This window comes from Dendrobates tinctorius, unplaced genomic scaffold, assembly GCF_039654945.1.
Source record: "Dendrobates tinctorius isolate UK_male_01 unplaced genomic scaffold, ASM3965494v1 ptg000073l, whole genome shotgun sequence".
NCBI lineage: Eukaryota > Metazoa > Chordata > Amphibia > Anura > Dendrobatidae > Dendrobates > Dendrobates tinctorius.
The window spans coordinates 16,082,681-16,098,214 of NW_027361741.1; the positions used below are offsets into that span (position 1 = coordinate 16,082,681).

The following is a 15,534-nucleotide window of genomic DNA, read 5'->3' on the forward strand; positions in this document are numbered from 1 at the left end:
TTGCGACAGAAAGTTATGAATATTGGGGTTTGTATAGATCTGACAGTGATGTGACATACATTTTCAACTTCAAAATGAATAGAGGAAGAATATGCAGATTTTTTCATAACTGTGACACCTGCCTATAAGCCCCAAATGAATAGTGGACAGATAGCTGACAATAGCCATACCATGTTTGCAATCTATGGAAAGGTAAAATCCAGATAAAAAATATGGTGGTGATCTCGAACTTCTGTGATCTTCAGGAGAGATGATATTGTTAATGTTGGAAATTTCATAACATCCTGAAGGGCTGAGAATATCCCACAACCCGGCCTACATGAGGTCATCAAGACGACTTATGACCTGTGTTCCTGCAGAGAGAAACAAATCAGTGTAAGCACGATCCTGTTCACTGGATGTTTCTAATCGAAGTGCTCTCCTATGCTAAGCTGAGCCATCTCTATGATCAGCATAGTAATTTTGTTTAGTTAATCCTGTTTATTTTATGTAATTTTACATGCTGCATTGTTTTGTCCCCTTTATAAAATCTTTTGTAATTTTTTTTATAAACACTGCCTATCATTCTGGATTAAATATAAAATTTAATAGTTCTATTCCTTTTGTTCTGTAAACTGCACCCCAAAGCCATACGCTACCTATCAGGTGTCGAATCAGTATGTATAAACGATTGGTGGTCGCATCGATTAATTCTTGGATTATTGTGGAGTTAACAGGTGTACATACCATTCACTCACTGATAGTTACCAATTAACAAGTCTATTAGTGGAAACAGCCTATGTCCTCCTCCATTAATTGTTGGTCAGTTGCGTAATTGTCCGTGATGAAAAGCGGGGTGGATCTGTGCAACCTCCTAGGCTGTGAATGTGGACCTGTCTAGGCTTGTGCAAGATCGATCTTTCTAAAGAGTGTTTGTAACTCTAATGATGCTAACATACTCTCTGCCACAACTGCTCAGCAGTGTCTCCATTTCCTGAATGGCTTCCTGGTCCCCTGAGTTTGCGCTCGTTGCGTAGGTCTCTCGGCAGCGCGCTTAGTCTGCGCATGCATGTTTACCAATTCTGAAAGGGGCAACACACTCTTTGGAAATACCCCCAGCTAATAGCTGGGAAACATCAGATATTTAAGGCATGCTCCCCTTTAGAGAGGTGTCTGTATAACACCCTTTTTAGCATTAGTTTGAGTTTGCCCCTGCTAGTTAGTCTTCAGTTCCCAGAATCTATTGCTGTGGAATCTGCCTAGTCTGATACTGAAAATGTTTTTTGAAAGAAGAAAAGTGTGAAACTATGATAAAAAGTTTGGATAGTGTTCATGGCGAACAGCAGAACTGATCAGGATATTGGTTTTCTTGAGTTAATTTATGGCCTCTGATTACTTAGTAACAGTATTACTGGTGCAGAATGTTCTGTCAGCGAGAACGTGTTATATTTACCAGTCATCCACTATCTGCTATTCAAGGCTGTTATAATCTCCTGATGTTTGCTGCTGTTGTACTTTATGTTCAAGGCTGCTCGTCTTCTATCTCCAGCTACAAAAACATATTTAGTGGATTGCTGCTAGCTTTAATAAACAGTAATGCACATTCACAATACCTAAGCCTGGTACCTTGACACTGACATAAGCAATAAAGGCAAGGATCACTAAGACAAAATGAAATTCTATACTGTATACACATTTAGGAGTCTGAATTCAGAGGAAACAGCATCACTATCTGTTGAGAAATACATGCTTGGATACTTTGTTTCTATTATTACAATATTTGTATCTACTAATATACTGGAAATTGGTGTTTGTAAAGCAACACTTATATATCCATTAATAAGTAGTGGTGTATAGGTCAAATGAGAAGACCATACTCACACATCAACATGCCATCTAGTAGAGTTGTGAATGCATCATCACTGTATTATTGAAGCAAGTACTGTCTACAGGTGACCCTGCTAAAATAAATTTGTTCATATCCAGTATGCAGAGACTTGCTGGCCATGTGCACAGCATTTAGCTATGTCTGCTAGCCCCATAAATAATGAACAGAGCAGTGGTAGAGAATGTGCACCTCCATGTGGAAGAAGGTGCTCTGGTCAGATGAAACCAAAATCAAACTTTTTGGTAACAATGCCAAACGATATGTTTGGTGTAAAGGCAACACAGCTCATCATCCTGAACACACCATCCCCACTGTCAAACATGGTGGTGGCAGCATCATGGTTTGGGTTTGCTTTTCTTCAGCAGGGACAGGGAAGATGGTTAAAATTGATGGGACGGTGGATGGAGCCAAATACAGGACCATTCTTGAAGAAAACCTGTTGGAGTCTGCAAAAGACCTGAGACTGAGACGGAAATTTGTCTTCCAACAAGACAATGATCCCAAACATAAACCAAAATCTACAATTAAATGGTTCACAAATAAACGTATCCAGGTGTGAGAATGGCCAAGTCAAAGTCCAGACCTGAATCCAATCGAGAATCTGTGGAAAGAGCTGAAAACTGCTGTTCACAAATGATCTCCATCAAACCTCACTGAGCTCGAGCTGTTTGCCGAAGAAGAATGGGCAAGAATTTCAGTCTCTCGATGTACAAAACACATAGAGACATACCCCAAATGACTTGCAGCTGTAATCGCAGCAAAAGGTGGTGCAACAAAGTATTAAGTTAAAGGGGTTGAGTAATATTGCACGCCCCACTTTTCAGTTTTTGAATTTCCACAAAAATCTAAAATAACCAATAAATGTCATTCAACTTCACAATTGTGTCCCACTTGTTGTTGATTCTTCACCAAAATTTACATTTGGTATCTTTGTTTGAAGCATGATATGTGGGAAAAGGTTGAAAAGTTCCAGGGAGCTGAATACTTTCGCAAGGCACAGTATGTAGGCCGTGATTCACCAAAGCAATTACAGCAGAATTCTGGAGTAAATTGCTTTGATTAGGAGCAAGTATTTTGCCCAACTCGGAGTTTTGCAACTTTTGCCATATTCAGTGTCTCCAAGCTCCGTCAAAATGGGCATTGCTTGTGTGGGACAAGAGCGTAATGCCACAACTCGTCTAATTCATAATGAGATGCGGCTCGCCTTATGCTGTATATTTTACAACAGGAGTAAGATTTCTGGTGAGACACAGGGAGAAGCACGCCACTTGTCAGACACTTCTGATTCATTAAGACGAATGTGTTTCTTAATGAATGAGGAGCCTCTGACTCAAAGAAGCTCCCTCATCAAAACCGAAAAAATCGCCCATTTTCATTAATCGGTACCATAATGCATTTTACTTTTTCATGCTTTATATAGACAGTAGTAATATCAAATGGTACATATGTTGGCTGATTAGTGGTCAGAGATTATTGAAATGTCATCGAGGAAACAGTTAATTTCTGTGTCTATCAAAAAAGAAGTGATAAACTGTGTCTCAATATAATAAACCTAATCATATTACAAGAGTTTCTTGTAATCTTACATTATTTCTCATGCTTTCAGATGCAGATATTATTCCAGCCTTCGCCTTCCACTTATGTATTCTCATCCATACAGCCAGATAACGGTAGAGACAGAGTTTGACAATCCAATCTACGAGACTGGGGTATGTATACGTCCATGTGCCGATCCTTTAGTTTGATACAGCACCCATGTTTATGTGTTGAACGAGTTACTGTTAAGTCCGCCAACAACTTTGTTCCCTGTTTATTTGTAGAATACTGGATACATTAGTATAACTTGGACTCCAAGTGGCTTCATTGCTCCATTACCTTAAAAACGTCCCATCAGAGGAGTACATAGAAACCATGGGGCCACATAGTAGAAGTTCTATTTGGGCCCCCACAGCACCCCCCCAAAAGGAAAACCCTTAATATTCAGTGGAGGCACAGAAGAGGATATCTCATAACTTTGCAACCCTTACAAAGTCATTTTCTTCCTATATAGTCCTCCAAACAGTACTGTGAGCATCACACAGTCCACATAGTATTATAGGTACCGCATAGTCCTCTATACAGTATTATTGGCACGACATAGTCTTCCATACAGTATTATACATGTACCACTTAGTCCTTCCTACCTCCCTACACTATTTTGGGCACCACATAGTTCTCTGTAAAGTTTTATGGGCATGACATAGTCTTCCATATAGTATTATGGGCACAACATAGTCCTCCATACAGTATTGTAGGCAACACATAGGCCTCCATAGAGTACAATGGGCACCACATAGTCCTCCATACAGTATTATGGGCACCAAAATGTTAGGAACAGCGGAACGCACTAATAAAAATATAAATAAAGTGCATTCGCCGCTCGAGGTCCACCGTGCAGTAGGTGAAATAACCGCTGCTAAGTGGTGGCAGGAGCAATATGGCGGTATTGCACACAGGGTTAAACTCCACCCAGGTGTGCAGAGCAATCTCAGTTAAACTCACGGAGATGCCAAAAGTACAAAACACAAATAACTGAGCCTGTTGTAGTCACAGTACTCAGTAAAAAAACGCACACACGGTATACGGTTACAGGAGTAGCCCAAGACAGCGGCACTACGTCCGTCTAGACCTACCGTGTGCGCGGCGTTGCTACTGCGAACACAATGGAGGCTGCTACTGCAGCGCGGCATGGACACTGCCACCAAATGACAAGGCAAGGTGCAAGCGCAATGTCGGACGCTAGCAGCTGTGCAAGTTGAAGCAGAGGAGCGCTGGCGCTAAAACTAACTCACTCCCTATTCACATGCGTAATATCATAGGGAAGGGGTTTCAAATGAGTCAGTCACCAGAATTATGCATCCGTCCTCATACACACAGCAGCAAGTATGACTATACTAGCGCATGGCGGAACAGCCATGCGCGCGTTTTATAGCAGCCGAGACCTTCTGCATGCCTCCAGATCTCTGAGATGGACCAATGAGAACTGGAGCGGAACCTGAGCACATGACTCCCCATGATCATGCCCAGTAAGAGGACAGAAGGACTTAGCCTCAGGAGAGATTTACTGCAAGGCAATCTCCTCTGCAGTGGAAAGATAGGAGGAGAGTGCAGAATGTGAGGATCTGGATCCCTGCTGAGAAAACACAAAAATCCGACTCCTAACACACACTGTAGTCCTCCATACAGTATTATGGGCACCACATAGTCCTTCATACAGTATTATGGGCACCACATGGTGCTCCATACAGTATAATAGGCCCCATATAGTGCTCTAAACAGTATTATGGGCCCCACATTATCCTCCATACAGTATTATGGGCACCACATAGTCCTCTATACAGGCTATTGGACACTACTTCGTGCTCCATACAGTATAATGGGCCCACAATGTGCTTTATACAGTATATTGGGCCCCATATAGTGCTCTTATAGTATAATAGGCCCCATATAGTGCTCTAAACAGTATTTTGGGCACTACAGAGTCTACGGTATAATAGACACTATATAGTGCTCCATATAGTATAATGGGCCTTACATAGTCCTCCATACAGTATTATGGGCACCACATAGTCATCTATACAGTATCATGGGCACCACATGGTCCTCCATACAGTATTATGGGCACCACAAAGTCCTGAATAGAGTTTCATATATCGCTCCATACACTATAATGGCCCCCTACATTGTTCTATACAGTATAATGGGCCCTATATATTAATCCATACAGTGTAATGGGCCCATATGTTGCTCCATACAGTGTAATGGGCCCCATATGTTGCTCCATACAGCATAATAGACCCATATATTGTTCTATACAGTATAATGGCCCCATATATTGCCCCATACAGTATAATGGGCTTTCTATATTGCTCAATACAGTATAATTGGCCCATATATTGATCCATACAGTATAATGGGCCCATATATTTGTCCATAAAGTATAATGACCCCTATATATTGCTCCATACAGTATAATGGGTATAATGGGCCCCATATATTGCTCCATACAGTATAATGGGCCTCCTATATTGCTCCATACATTACAATGGGCCCCATATATTGCTCCTTGCAGGATAATTGGCCCCATATATTGCTCCATACAGTATAATGAGCCCTCTATATTGTTCTATACAGTATAATAAGCCCATATATTCCTCCACACGGTATAATGGGCCCCATATATTCCACCATATAGTTATAATGGGCCCCAACCAAGAATCTGCAAAAACCCTAGTCCATGCCCTCATCATCTCCCGCCTTGACTACTGCAACCTCCTGCTCTGTAGCCTCCCCTCTAACACTCTCACACCCCTCCAATCTATTCTTAACTCTGCTGCCTGACTAATCCACCTGTCCCCCCGCTATTCCCTGGCCTCTCCCCTCTGTCAATCCCTGCACTGGCTCCCCATTACCCAAAGACTCCAGTTCAAAATCCTAACCATGACATACAAAGCCATCCACAACCTGAGTCATCCGTACATCTGTGACCTAGTCTCCCGGTACTTACCTGCACGAAACCTCCGATCCTCACAAGACCTCCTTCTGTACTCCCCTCTTATCTCCTCTTCCCACAATCGCATACAAGATTTCTCCCACGCATCCCCTCTACTCTGGAACTCTCTACCACAACATATCAAACTCTCGCCTACCATGGAAACCTTCAAAAAGAACTTGAAGACCTACCTCTTCCGACAAGCCTACAACTTGCAGTAACCACCGATCCACCAAACTGCTGCACGACCAGCTCTACCCTCGCCTACTGTATCCTCACCCATCCCGTTGTAGATTGTGAGCCCTCGTGGGCAGGGTCCTCTCTCATCCTGTACTAGTCGTGACTTGTATTGTTTAAGATTACTGTACTTGTATGTATTATGTATACCCCTCCTCACATGTAAAGCGCCATGGAATAAATGGTGCTATAATAATAAATAATAATAATATATTGCTCCATACAGTATAATGGGCTTTCTATATAGCTCCATACAGTATAATGGGCCCACATATTGCTCCATACAGTATAATTGGCCCATATAATTCTCCATAAAGTATAATAGGCGTAATGGGCTCCATACAGTATAATGAGCCCCATATATTGCTCCATACAGTATAATGGGCCCTGTATATTGCTCCATATGGTACAATGGGCCCCCTAAATTGCTCCATACAAAATAATGGACCCCCATATTGCTCCATGCAGTACGATGGGCTCTCTATATTAGTTCATACAGTGTAATGGGCCCCATAATGCTCCATACAGAAAAAATAAATAACAAAATACCTCTCCGCGTACGCTCCTGCTGCTCCCTATTATGCACAAGCCCATCCAGAACCCGACAAGTGGGTGCGTCTTTACTCCATACACTGGTATTGAGCAAGGCCATGCCCACTTGATGGCCAAGTCACTAGATGGAGAGCAACCTCGCTCAGTACAAGTGTATGGAGCGAGGCCATGCCCACTAATCGGATTCTAGCTGTGAGTATGCATAACATAGTTGTATTTTTCTAATTTTAAGATCTGATATATGCTGTTAATCACATCATGACACCAATGACAGTCAAAATAACAGTCTCTACTAACCAGCATGCTTTCTTCTCTCCCACAATGCAATCATTGTATTCTACATAAAAACAATATGTAATACAATTAAACACCACCAACTGGTGCCATAACCACATTGGATATCTCTACCAGAGCTTACTAAATGTAACAATAACAGCTTAACAATACCTTTTTACCCAAAAGGGCAGAACACTCCCTGCTTGGCATCAACTGATGCCATTAACAGGCTTCTTTGGTGAAAACAACAAAACAAATTCCACTACTGGCCTGAGGAATAGTTTACTCTCTCTAAACTACCACACTTTGACTTTGAATTCTAGAAGGCAACCTCCTATTCTTAACAGCCCATCTTATCAATGATTGGATCAAGCTTCTTTAAACACTGTCTCTAGAAATGGGTTGTTTTTTGTTGAGGTTGTCTATTTCTTTGGCTTTCACGTATGATACGAATTATCATGTTTTTGGAAATTTCTAGATTGGGAACAGTAAAGGCATGTTTTCAGTGATGCCAACCCTTGCAAGGTTTCTGACTCACGGATAATGTCTATTTGTCTGATTGTGTTACATGAATTAAATAAGCAATGGAACAAACAAGCGACTTTCAGGTTGAGACCCTGCTGAAACAATGGAATTTGAGGTGGTTGTCTGAAGTCACCATACGTGGATCGGATACTCGAAGGCGGATTTCCCCATCGGCATCTGGGTCTACCAGTTCAAATGTGTTGGACCCAATTATGCAGGTCATTGAATGGTTTTTGAATGCAGGACCAGTAAACTGCGTTGTGCCCTTAAGGTGGCTTAATGCAATGGATCTAGTGGCATGGTCATCAGGATTATGATGTGTAGACGTGTATTGTCGCTGTTTAGGACAAGTGGATCTCCTGATCTTTAGCACCTGATTGTTGACATAGACCTAAAAGCATTGAGTTTTGTTGCAAGTTTACCTTAGTACTATCTTGCTGTCTGTGCAGAGCTCGAGATCCTAGATTTCCAGGTTCATTACTGTCGAGATAGCACAGAGTTTCAGTCTGGATATTGTGTGTTCGCAAAGTAGTGCCAGTTTTGTCCGGCTAATAACAAACCCTACATGGCATTGTTCTTTGACATCAATAGTTTTTACGCATGTTACTGCTGCAATCACTTTGACTGAGCCTTTGCAGCAGATACAAAGTCTTAGCATTTTAACTTCTGTTGATGGTTTAAGGATGTGGTGGAGGTCCTTACTTGCCTCCTCTCCCCTGGCCATTGTTCACATGTAGCATACGGTAATTTAATGTGAGTTGTGACGCTTATATGTGTTTACTGATATTTGTGTACTTTAATGTGATGCATTTGTTATATATATGTAAGCTTTGGGACAGCATATGACCATAGGGGGCATTATAGAGTTAAGGACTAGAGATAGAGAGTAATATAGAATAGGTTAGGAGATAGGCAGCACATGGGTTAACTAGATGGGAGGAGTTAGAGTAGAGCAGCATAGAACAGAAAGGTTCTTCCTATTTAGAATCAGATGCCTGGGCAGCTTGTCCAAGGCAAGGTGCATGTAGTGGACAGTAACAAGTTGTGGGGGATAAGTCTGCAGATGGCAGTAAGGGCTGTCAGAGACACCGCACTACACTTGCTCATAGAGCCAGTGCGCGTGTCCTGAGTACAGAAGCAGTGCTAAGAGTTACCTGGGGAGCAGGGCAGCAGAGGTAACAAAGCGTGCTACAAGCTAATAGTGTCAGGGACCAGTCAGCGCTGGAAAGTAAAGAGGCACGGGACCTGCGGACACTGAAAATGAGCAAGCTTGCACAGGACCTATGGTCATGTGAACGGTCATGTGGCTGCAAGGGGGCAGGGCTTAGCGTCAGAGAAGCCAGAGAACTCAGATTCAGGCAAAACAGAAGTCATGTACAGTACAGTCAAACGAGGTACAGGAGGGATAAACAGACGGGAGGTCAGACAAAGCCAAAGGTCATACACAGGATCACAGTACAGTACCAGGGAGGAGACAGAGCGGATAATCAGGGCCAAGCAGAGATCAAAACCAAACAGACATAGGAGGTACCAGGCAGAATCCAAAGCGATATCCAGGGAACAGACCGAGTCATACACAGAGAATCAAGTAACCAGAACACAGCACTAACACACTCAGGGGTCACCACACAATGCCAAGGGCGAAAGTATAACTGATGGGGATGGGAGCGTCCTGAGGCTATAAGAAGCCTCCCCCAGAACCAGGGAGAGGCCACAAACATAGCCCCAGGTGTGCAGGTAAGCCTGCACCGGAATCACAACCTTTAACCCCAGAAATGCCAGTCATCAGCACTGGTTCCAGACATTAACCCCACATGTGCGAGTCAAACCCGCACTGAGATCATGACAAGGGCCCTCCGGCTGGAGAATAGTGCAGTTGGGCACTAGCTTAAAGGAATCATCCCCAAGAAGGATCCGGGGTCTAAGATCGGGGAGGGAGCAGCTGAGAGAGCATTCCCGGCACCTCTCCCTATTGGAACCGGACAAGGGGCTGACAGAGAGCTGGTAATGCTGTACCAGATGGGACATGAACTGTCCAAACATGCTGCCCAGATGGCAGGTACAGGAAAGCCAAGTGTTGAACCCGTATGGTTCAAGGAGATGGCAAGGATTGCCAAGAACAGAGAAAGCGAGAATCTAGAGAGAATAGAGTCTGCCTGTATGGCAGAGGAAGGGAAAGTACAGGAAACATTGCCCTGTGTGAACTGTGCTGCTGATGTGAAGAATGCAGATAAGAAGATGTCTCTGTATATGAGCTGTGCTATCTGTGAGATGAAAACGCTGCTGTCTAGTAAAGTTCAACTGTTGGAAAAGAACTGTGACTCTGTGGTGTTTCCTGGAATCTGGAAGCCAGAAGTTGGGGTAACAGAGGTAACCACCTGTATAGCAGTACCAGGACTTTATGTTTTCATGCACAAGGTGCCATGGTGCTCACTGACTGTTGCTTAGTGAACTCACCCACGACTACCACCCTGTGCCACCTTGTTACAATGGTACGGAAGCATAGTATTTTATCACATAAAGGCTGGACAAAGCTTCAAGAGACTTCCTCCAATATGCCCACGGGTCTCTTTTCTCCATGGGAAGAGGATCATCCTAATCAGATGTTTATTGGGAGAGGTCTTTTGTTTTACCTTGGATAGAAAAATGAGCTATAAATCTCAGAGGATCATACAATCTGTTTATAACAGACGTGTCAAGGGCATTTTTCCTTTCTGATTTGAAAGGTAAATACATCTGCTTTTAAATCCCAGAGCAAACCAACACTCTGCTGCATGAGAAGAGAAGCAGTGATTAGATCTATGTCCTTTAGGTTACTTGAGTAGTATTGAGAGACAAAAGCTTCCTTTAATTTTTGACTGTTGGAAGCAAGCTTGTGTAACCTCATATTAGACAGAGCAAGCATTTCTTGAGCCCTTTTATGGAGATTGCTTCCATTCTTGTCTGTGGGTGTGGATTTCAAGCAGTTGTCCATATAGAAATCCTTTTCCACAGAGGATCAAACGCCCGACCCATGCTCTAGCTGATTGAGACAATAGATGGTGATGTGGTAGGGGCCGGGATTGGGGGGTGGTCCACTGCTTACCACGTCCGGATGACACAGGCACCAGGTGAAGCAAGGACAAGACAGAGGCAGAGTTCAGTTGTAACAGTTCCGGATTTTATTTGTCGTCCTCCTGACGACCACAACCACGCACCGCAGTCCTTTACAGTTCTCTGCCTCCAGGCCCGGGTACCTGCACCTTTCCTCCAGTCGAAGTAACGTCCCTCGCAGATCTTTCACTGGGGCTGTCCTAGACCAATCTACCGCCAGCGCTTCACCTGCCCGAGGTCGTCGTCCAATCGGTACCCCCGGGGCCTCGTCTGTCCTGCGGTCCGTCGGGTCAGGGCCACCCCACTGACTGTCTCTTTCCTGTCAGTCCCCAAGTCGAGCTCTTCACTGTTCTCCGTCTTCTGCCGAGCTCCTCCCGGGACTAACCTGCCTGGAACCCCTCCAGTCCTATTTATCCCCTCTCTCATCGGGAATTCCCCTCCTGGGTTCCTATCTCCCCGCCCGATGACTAAGCGTTTCTCAAGCCCTAAGCTGTTGTTGAGTCCTGAACTACTCCCCCTGCCATCTTGTGGTCATTTCTAGGTACTGCACTCTCTTGTCTGTCTTTCCCAGCTATCACCCTGCTGTCCTTGTCAATCTCCGTCCATAGTGCACCAACCGTTCCCTCCTACTTCCAGTTAAGTCTGTCCATCAAGTCACCTTCCCCACAGTGACTACAGGGGAAGGATTGTTCCCAAAGATGTGCACTGTCATTTGATACTCCACGACGTCTTTATAAGGGTTATTATCGTGGTACCAAGCGAACCTGAAGTAATTTCTGTGTCCCTCTTTGACAACAAACAGTGACATATGTTATATGTCAGCCATAAATGCTACCACATCTCTGTGGAAGCAGAGGAGTACTCCCAGAAGTCTGTTGTTGAGGTCTGGGCTGCACTGTAAGACATCATTTAGTGAGACACCTTCACATCCGGAGCTTGAGTCAAATACTACTCTTATCGTTATCTGACCTAGTTTCTTAGGATGATATAGACTGAAAATGAGTAAGTACCAACTCTCCTCAGCTTCTTCAAGTACAGGTGCGATTTCTGCATGGCTATTGTGGAGACATGAGGGTCAGTGGGTGCACTTTGCCGCTGTCCCTGATGTCTTAAGAAAAACCGCATGGATCATGGCTCGTCCCACTGAATGCACTCCTTCTCCATAAGCATATTACTACTCCAACAACATCGGGTGAGGGTAAAATGGTGTGGCTATACTTTATTGAACCACCAACAGACAATAACCTATAGAACAGTCCCAGCAAGTACATTAAGATGGTGCAAATTACAGAGTCTCACCTTTCCACTGGCTCACCAGGATTAGAGCAGCTTCAACTTTGGGGCTTCCACGGCAGACTACCCGCACCAGTGGCACCCCCTTTTGGTAGGCATCCATCAAGAGAAGGTAACAACAATCTTAGAAAGATGATAGCCCCTTCGGGAACAAGGCTAGTCATAACCTGGCTTCTCCGAACATCTTCATGGAGCCAGGCAACAGGTAGTACTAGTAAATTGTGCGGTAAAACTGATATACTTTATCCTGATAACAAAGCTTGAGTTAAGGAACAGTCACACTTAGCGATGCACCAGAAATCCCGACCAGAGATATGACGCGGTCAGGATCTCTGGTGCATCGCTAAGTGGTCGCTAGTGAGCTGCCACACAGGCAGATCTCACCAGCGACATCGCAGGGGTCGGGGGTCGTTACTTACCTGTCAGACGAGGCGATCCTGACGTCCTCCCGCCCGCGTCCATGCGTCGCTCGTCGTCACAGCAGGAAGCCCAGCAGGAAGCTGACGACGAGAAACAGTCCAGGACGTTCTCGCGTGATCAGCGATAACCAGCGGGGGAGCGGTCGGAGGTAAGCATCAGACATAGCGATATCGCTAGCAATATCGCTATAACGTCACAAAAACCAGTGACGTTATAGCGATATTGCTAGCGATATCGCTTAGTGTGACAGGCCCTTTAGAGCAATGTAAGAGGATAGATCTTAAACGTGCGCTAAAAGACTACTTACTAAAATAATGGTTACAATAATTGTTTCTACTACCCAGCATGCTTTGTTCAATCCCACAGTGCAATTGTCTTACTTTACATAAAAACAATATGTAATACAATTAAATGTCACCAGATGGTGTTATAATCACATTGGACATCTCTACCAGAGCTTACTAAAAAGAACAATAATAACTTAACATCACCTTTTTACCCGGGTGAGCAATGGGGGCAAGTGCTATCCGATTCAACATCGGATAGCACTCGTACGAGTTTTTCGCTGGCTACTCACCAGTGTGAGCGAACCCTATTTCTCAGTATTAAGCTAGGGTCACAAAGCCGTCAATTTGATTGTGTGACCCCAGCCAAAATGGTAACAATGTGGCTTAAATATAACAAAGTCAATGTTTTGGAGTGGCCGCCCATCACAAAGCCCTGATCTCAATCCTATTGAAAATGTATGGGCAAAGCTGAAAAGGCAGGAGCGAGCAAGGCGACCTACAAACCTGGATCAGTTACACCAGTTTTGTCAGGAGGAATTGGCCCCAATTCTGACCAACTGTTGTGAGAAGCTTATGGAATGATATCCCAATCGTTTGACCCAAGTCATTCAGTTTAATGGCAATGGTACCAAATACTAATGAAATGTATGAAAACGTTTGACTTTGCAGTAAGTAATAAAAATGCCTTAAAACATTCTCTCTCTCATTATTCTGGCACTTGGCAAATAATAATTATGGTAATCCTAATTGACCTAAAATGGGAAAGGTTTATTCTGACTTCATGTCAGATATTGAGAAAATCATGCATATGTGTCTATTAATATAGTGTAAACTTCTGGTTTCAACTGTATATACACTGCACAGTACCACTTCTCCTGTCCTGGTTAATGTGTGTAATGCTCAGTATCTGTATAATTCTGTATATTTATACACTGCACAGTACCACTTCTCCTGTCCTGTTGTCGCAGAGGCAACATTGGATTTCAGTAGGGTCAGTATTGGTTAATTATTTTCTATATTCATATGGGCAAATAAAAGTAAATCTTGGAAAACCTGTTTAAATTAGTGTTATCCATTATCTATCCCAAGTAATCTCCAATCCATTGGATAGAGTATAACTTTCAAGTCTCTGGGGATCCGACTGCTGGGTCCCCCATGATCCTGAAAACCGAAGCTCTAAAGGCCCCATTACTCATAACGATGTCCCAGTGATCCCACCAACGATCCGACATGGATGGGATCGCTGGGACATCGTTAGGCTGATCGCTGGTGAGCTGTCACATAGACAGCCCCTCCAGTGATCAGGACCAAGCTGGTTTCCAATGTAAACAGCGGGTATCTAAGAGCCGCGCTGCTCTTGGATACCCACTGTTTACCCTAGATACCAGCGTGCACGCTGGTTTCCAACGTAAACATTGGGTAAGTAAGAGCCACGTGGCTCTTGGATACCCGCTGTTTACATTGGAAACCAGCGTGCCCTGGTATCTAGGGTAAACAACGGGTATCCAAGAGCCACGCGGCTCTTAGTTACCCGATGTTTACGTTGGAAACCAGCGTCGCTGATCGCTGGTCTCTCGCTGCCACACGCGATGCGTGCTGGCCAGCGAGAGAACAATGATCAAAAAATGCAGGGGGGCTGGTCGCTGATCCCTGTCACACACAGCGATATCGCTGGAGAGATCGCTGATGCGTCACAAAATCAGCGATCTCCCTAGCGATCTCGCTGTGTGTGACGGGGCCCTAAGAAGCACTATGTAAATGGAGCTGTGATTGATCATGCACACTGCTATGCAATCCATATGTGGCTCTTCAAATAACTAATATAAGAGAGAGCTGAAGCGCATGAACAATAAAAGAAAAATTCACTGATCGGGGTGGGGAGTGTTATAGTATGTGGGCTGGTGAGGTTTGTGTGGTAGGGCTGCATTTTTGTTCCAACTCAAGAACAGTACCTCTTCATGCACAACTTCCAGTGAATGAGTGGTCAGAACTCCCATTTTTTATATGGGAGTTACGACCACCTGTTCAATGACAGTAGTGTTCAATAGGGCCCTGTTCTTGAAAAGATGCAGGTGCCATTGGTGGTGCCTTCATCTACTATACATTTGTGTCATATCCCGAGGACTAAAAAATGAATGTTTCACATTGTAATACTTCTTTAAATATCTGATTATACAGTATCTTTACTAGTCAGGAGTTATAAATATCATATTAGAGAAAACCTCATACATTGACATACGACATTCAATTAAATTATCATGGTGTTGGTGCTTTTATACTGCACTTTGTCCTATGTTTGTTAGACCCATCATGGCTTACAACAGGATTCGTGCAGACAGATTCAATGTGTGCTCTGTTGTGGATAATTTTGGGGCATAAATGCCCACTGGAGGCGGACCCCAAGACACAGTCTACTACGTCTAAGTACCCGCCTCCAATTTGCACATGCACTC

At 43.9% G+C, this 15,534-nt stretch overlaps 1 protein-coding gene across 1 annotated transcript in view; it reads left to right on the forward strand.

Moving 5' to 3' along the window:
• Positions 1 to 15,534, forward strand: part of SEZ6L (seizure related 6 homolog like) — a 711,555-nt gene that overhangs the window by 691,493 nt on the left and 4,528 nt on the right. The window contains exon 17 of the mRNA XM_073582661.1: positions 3,474 to 3,576. Within this exon, the coding sequence (XP_073438762.1) occupies positions 3,474 to 3,576 (103 nt within the window). The remainder of the gene's footprint in view (positions 1 to 3,473; positions 3,577 to 15,534) is intronic.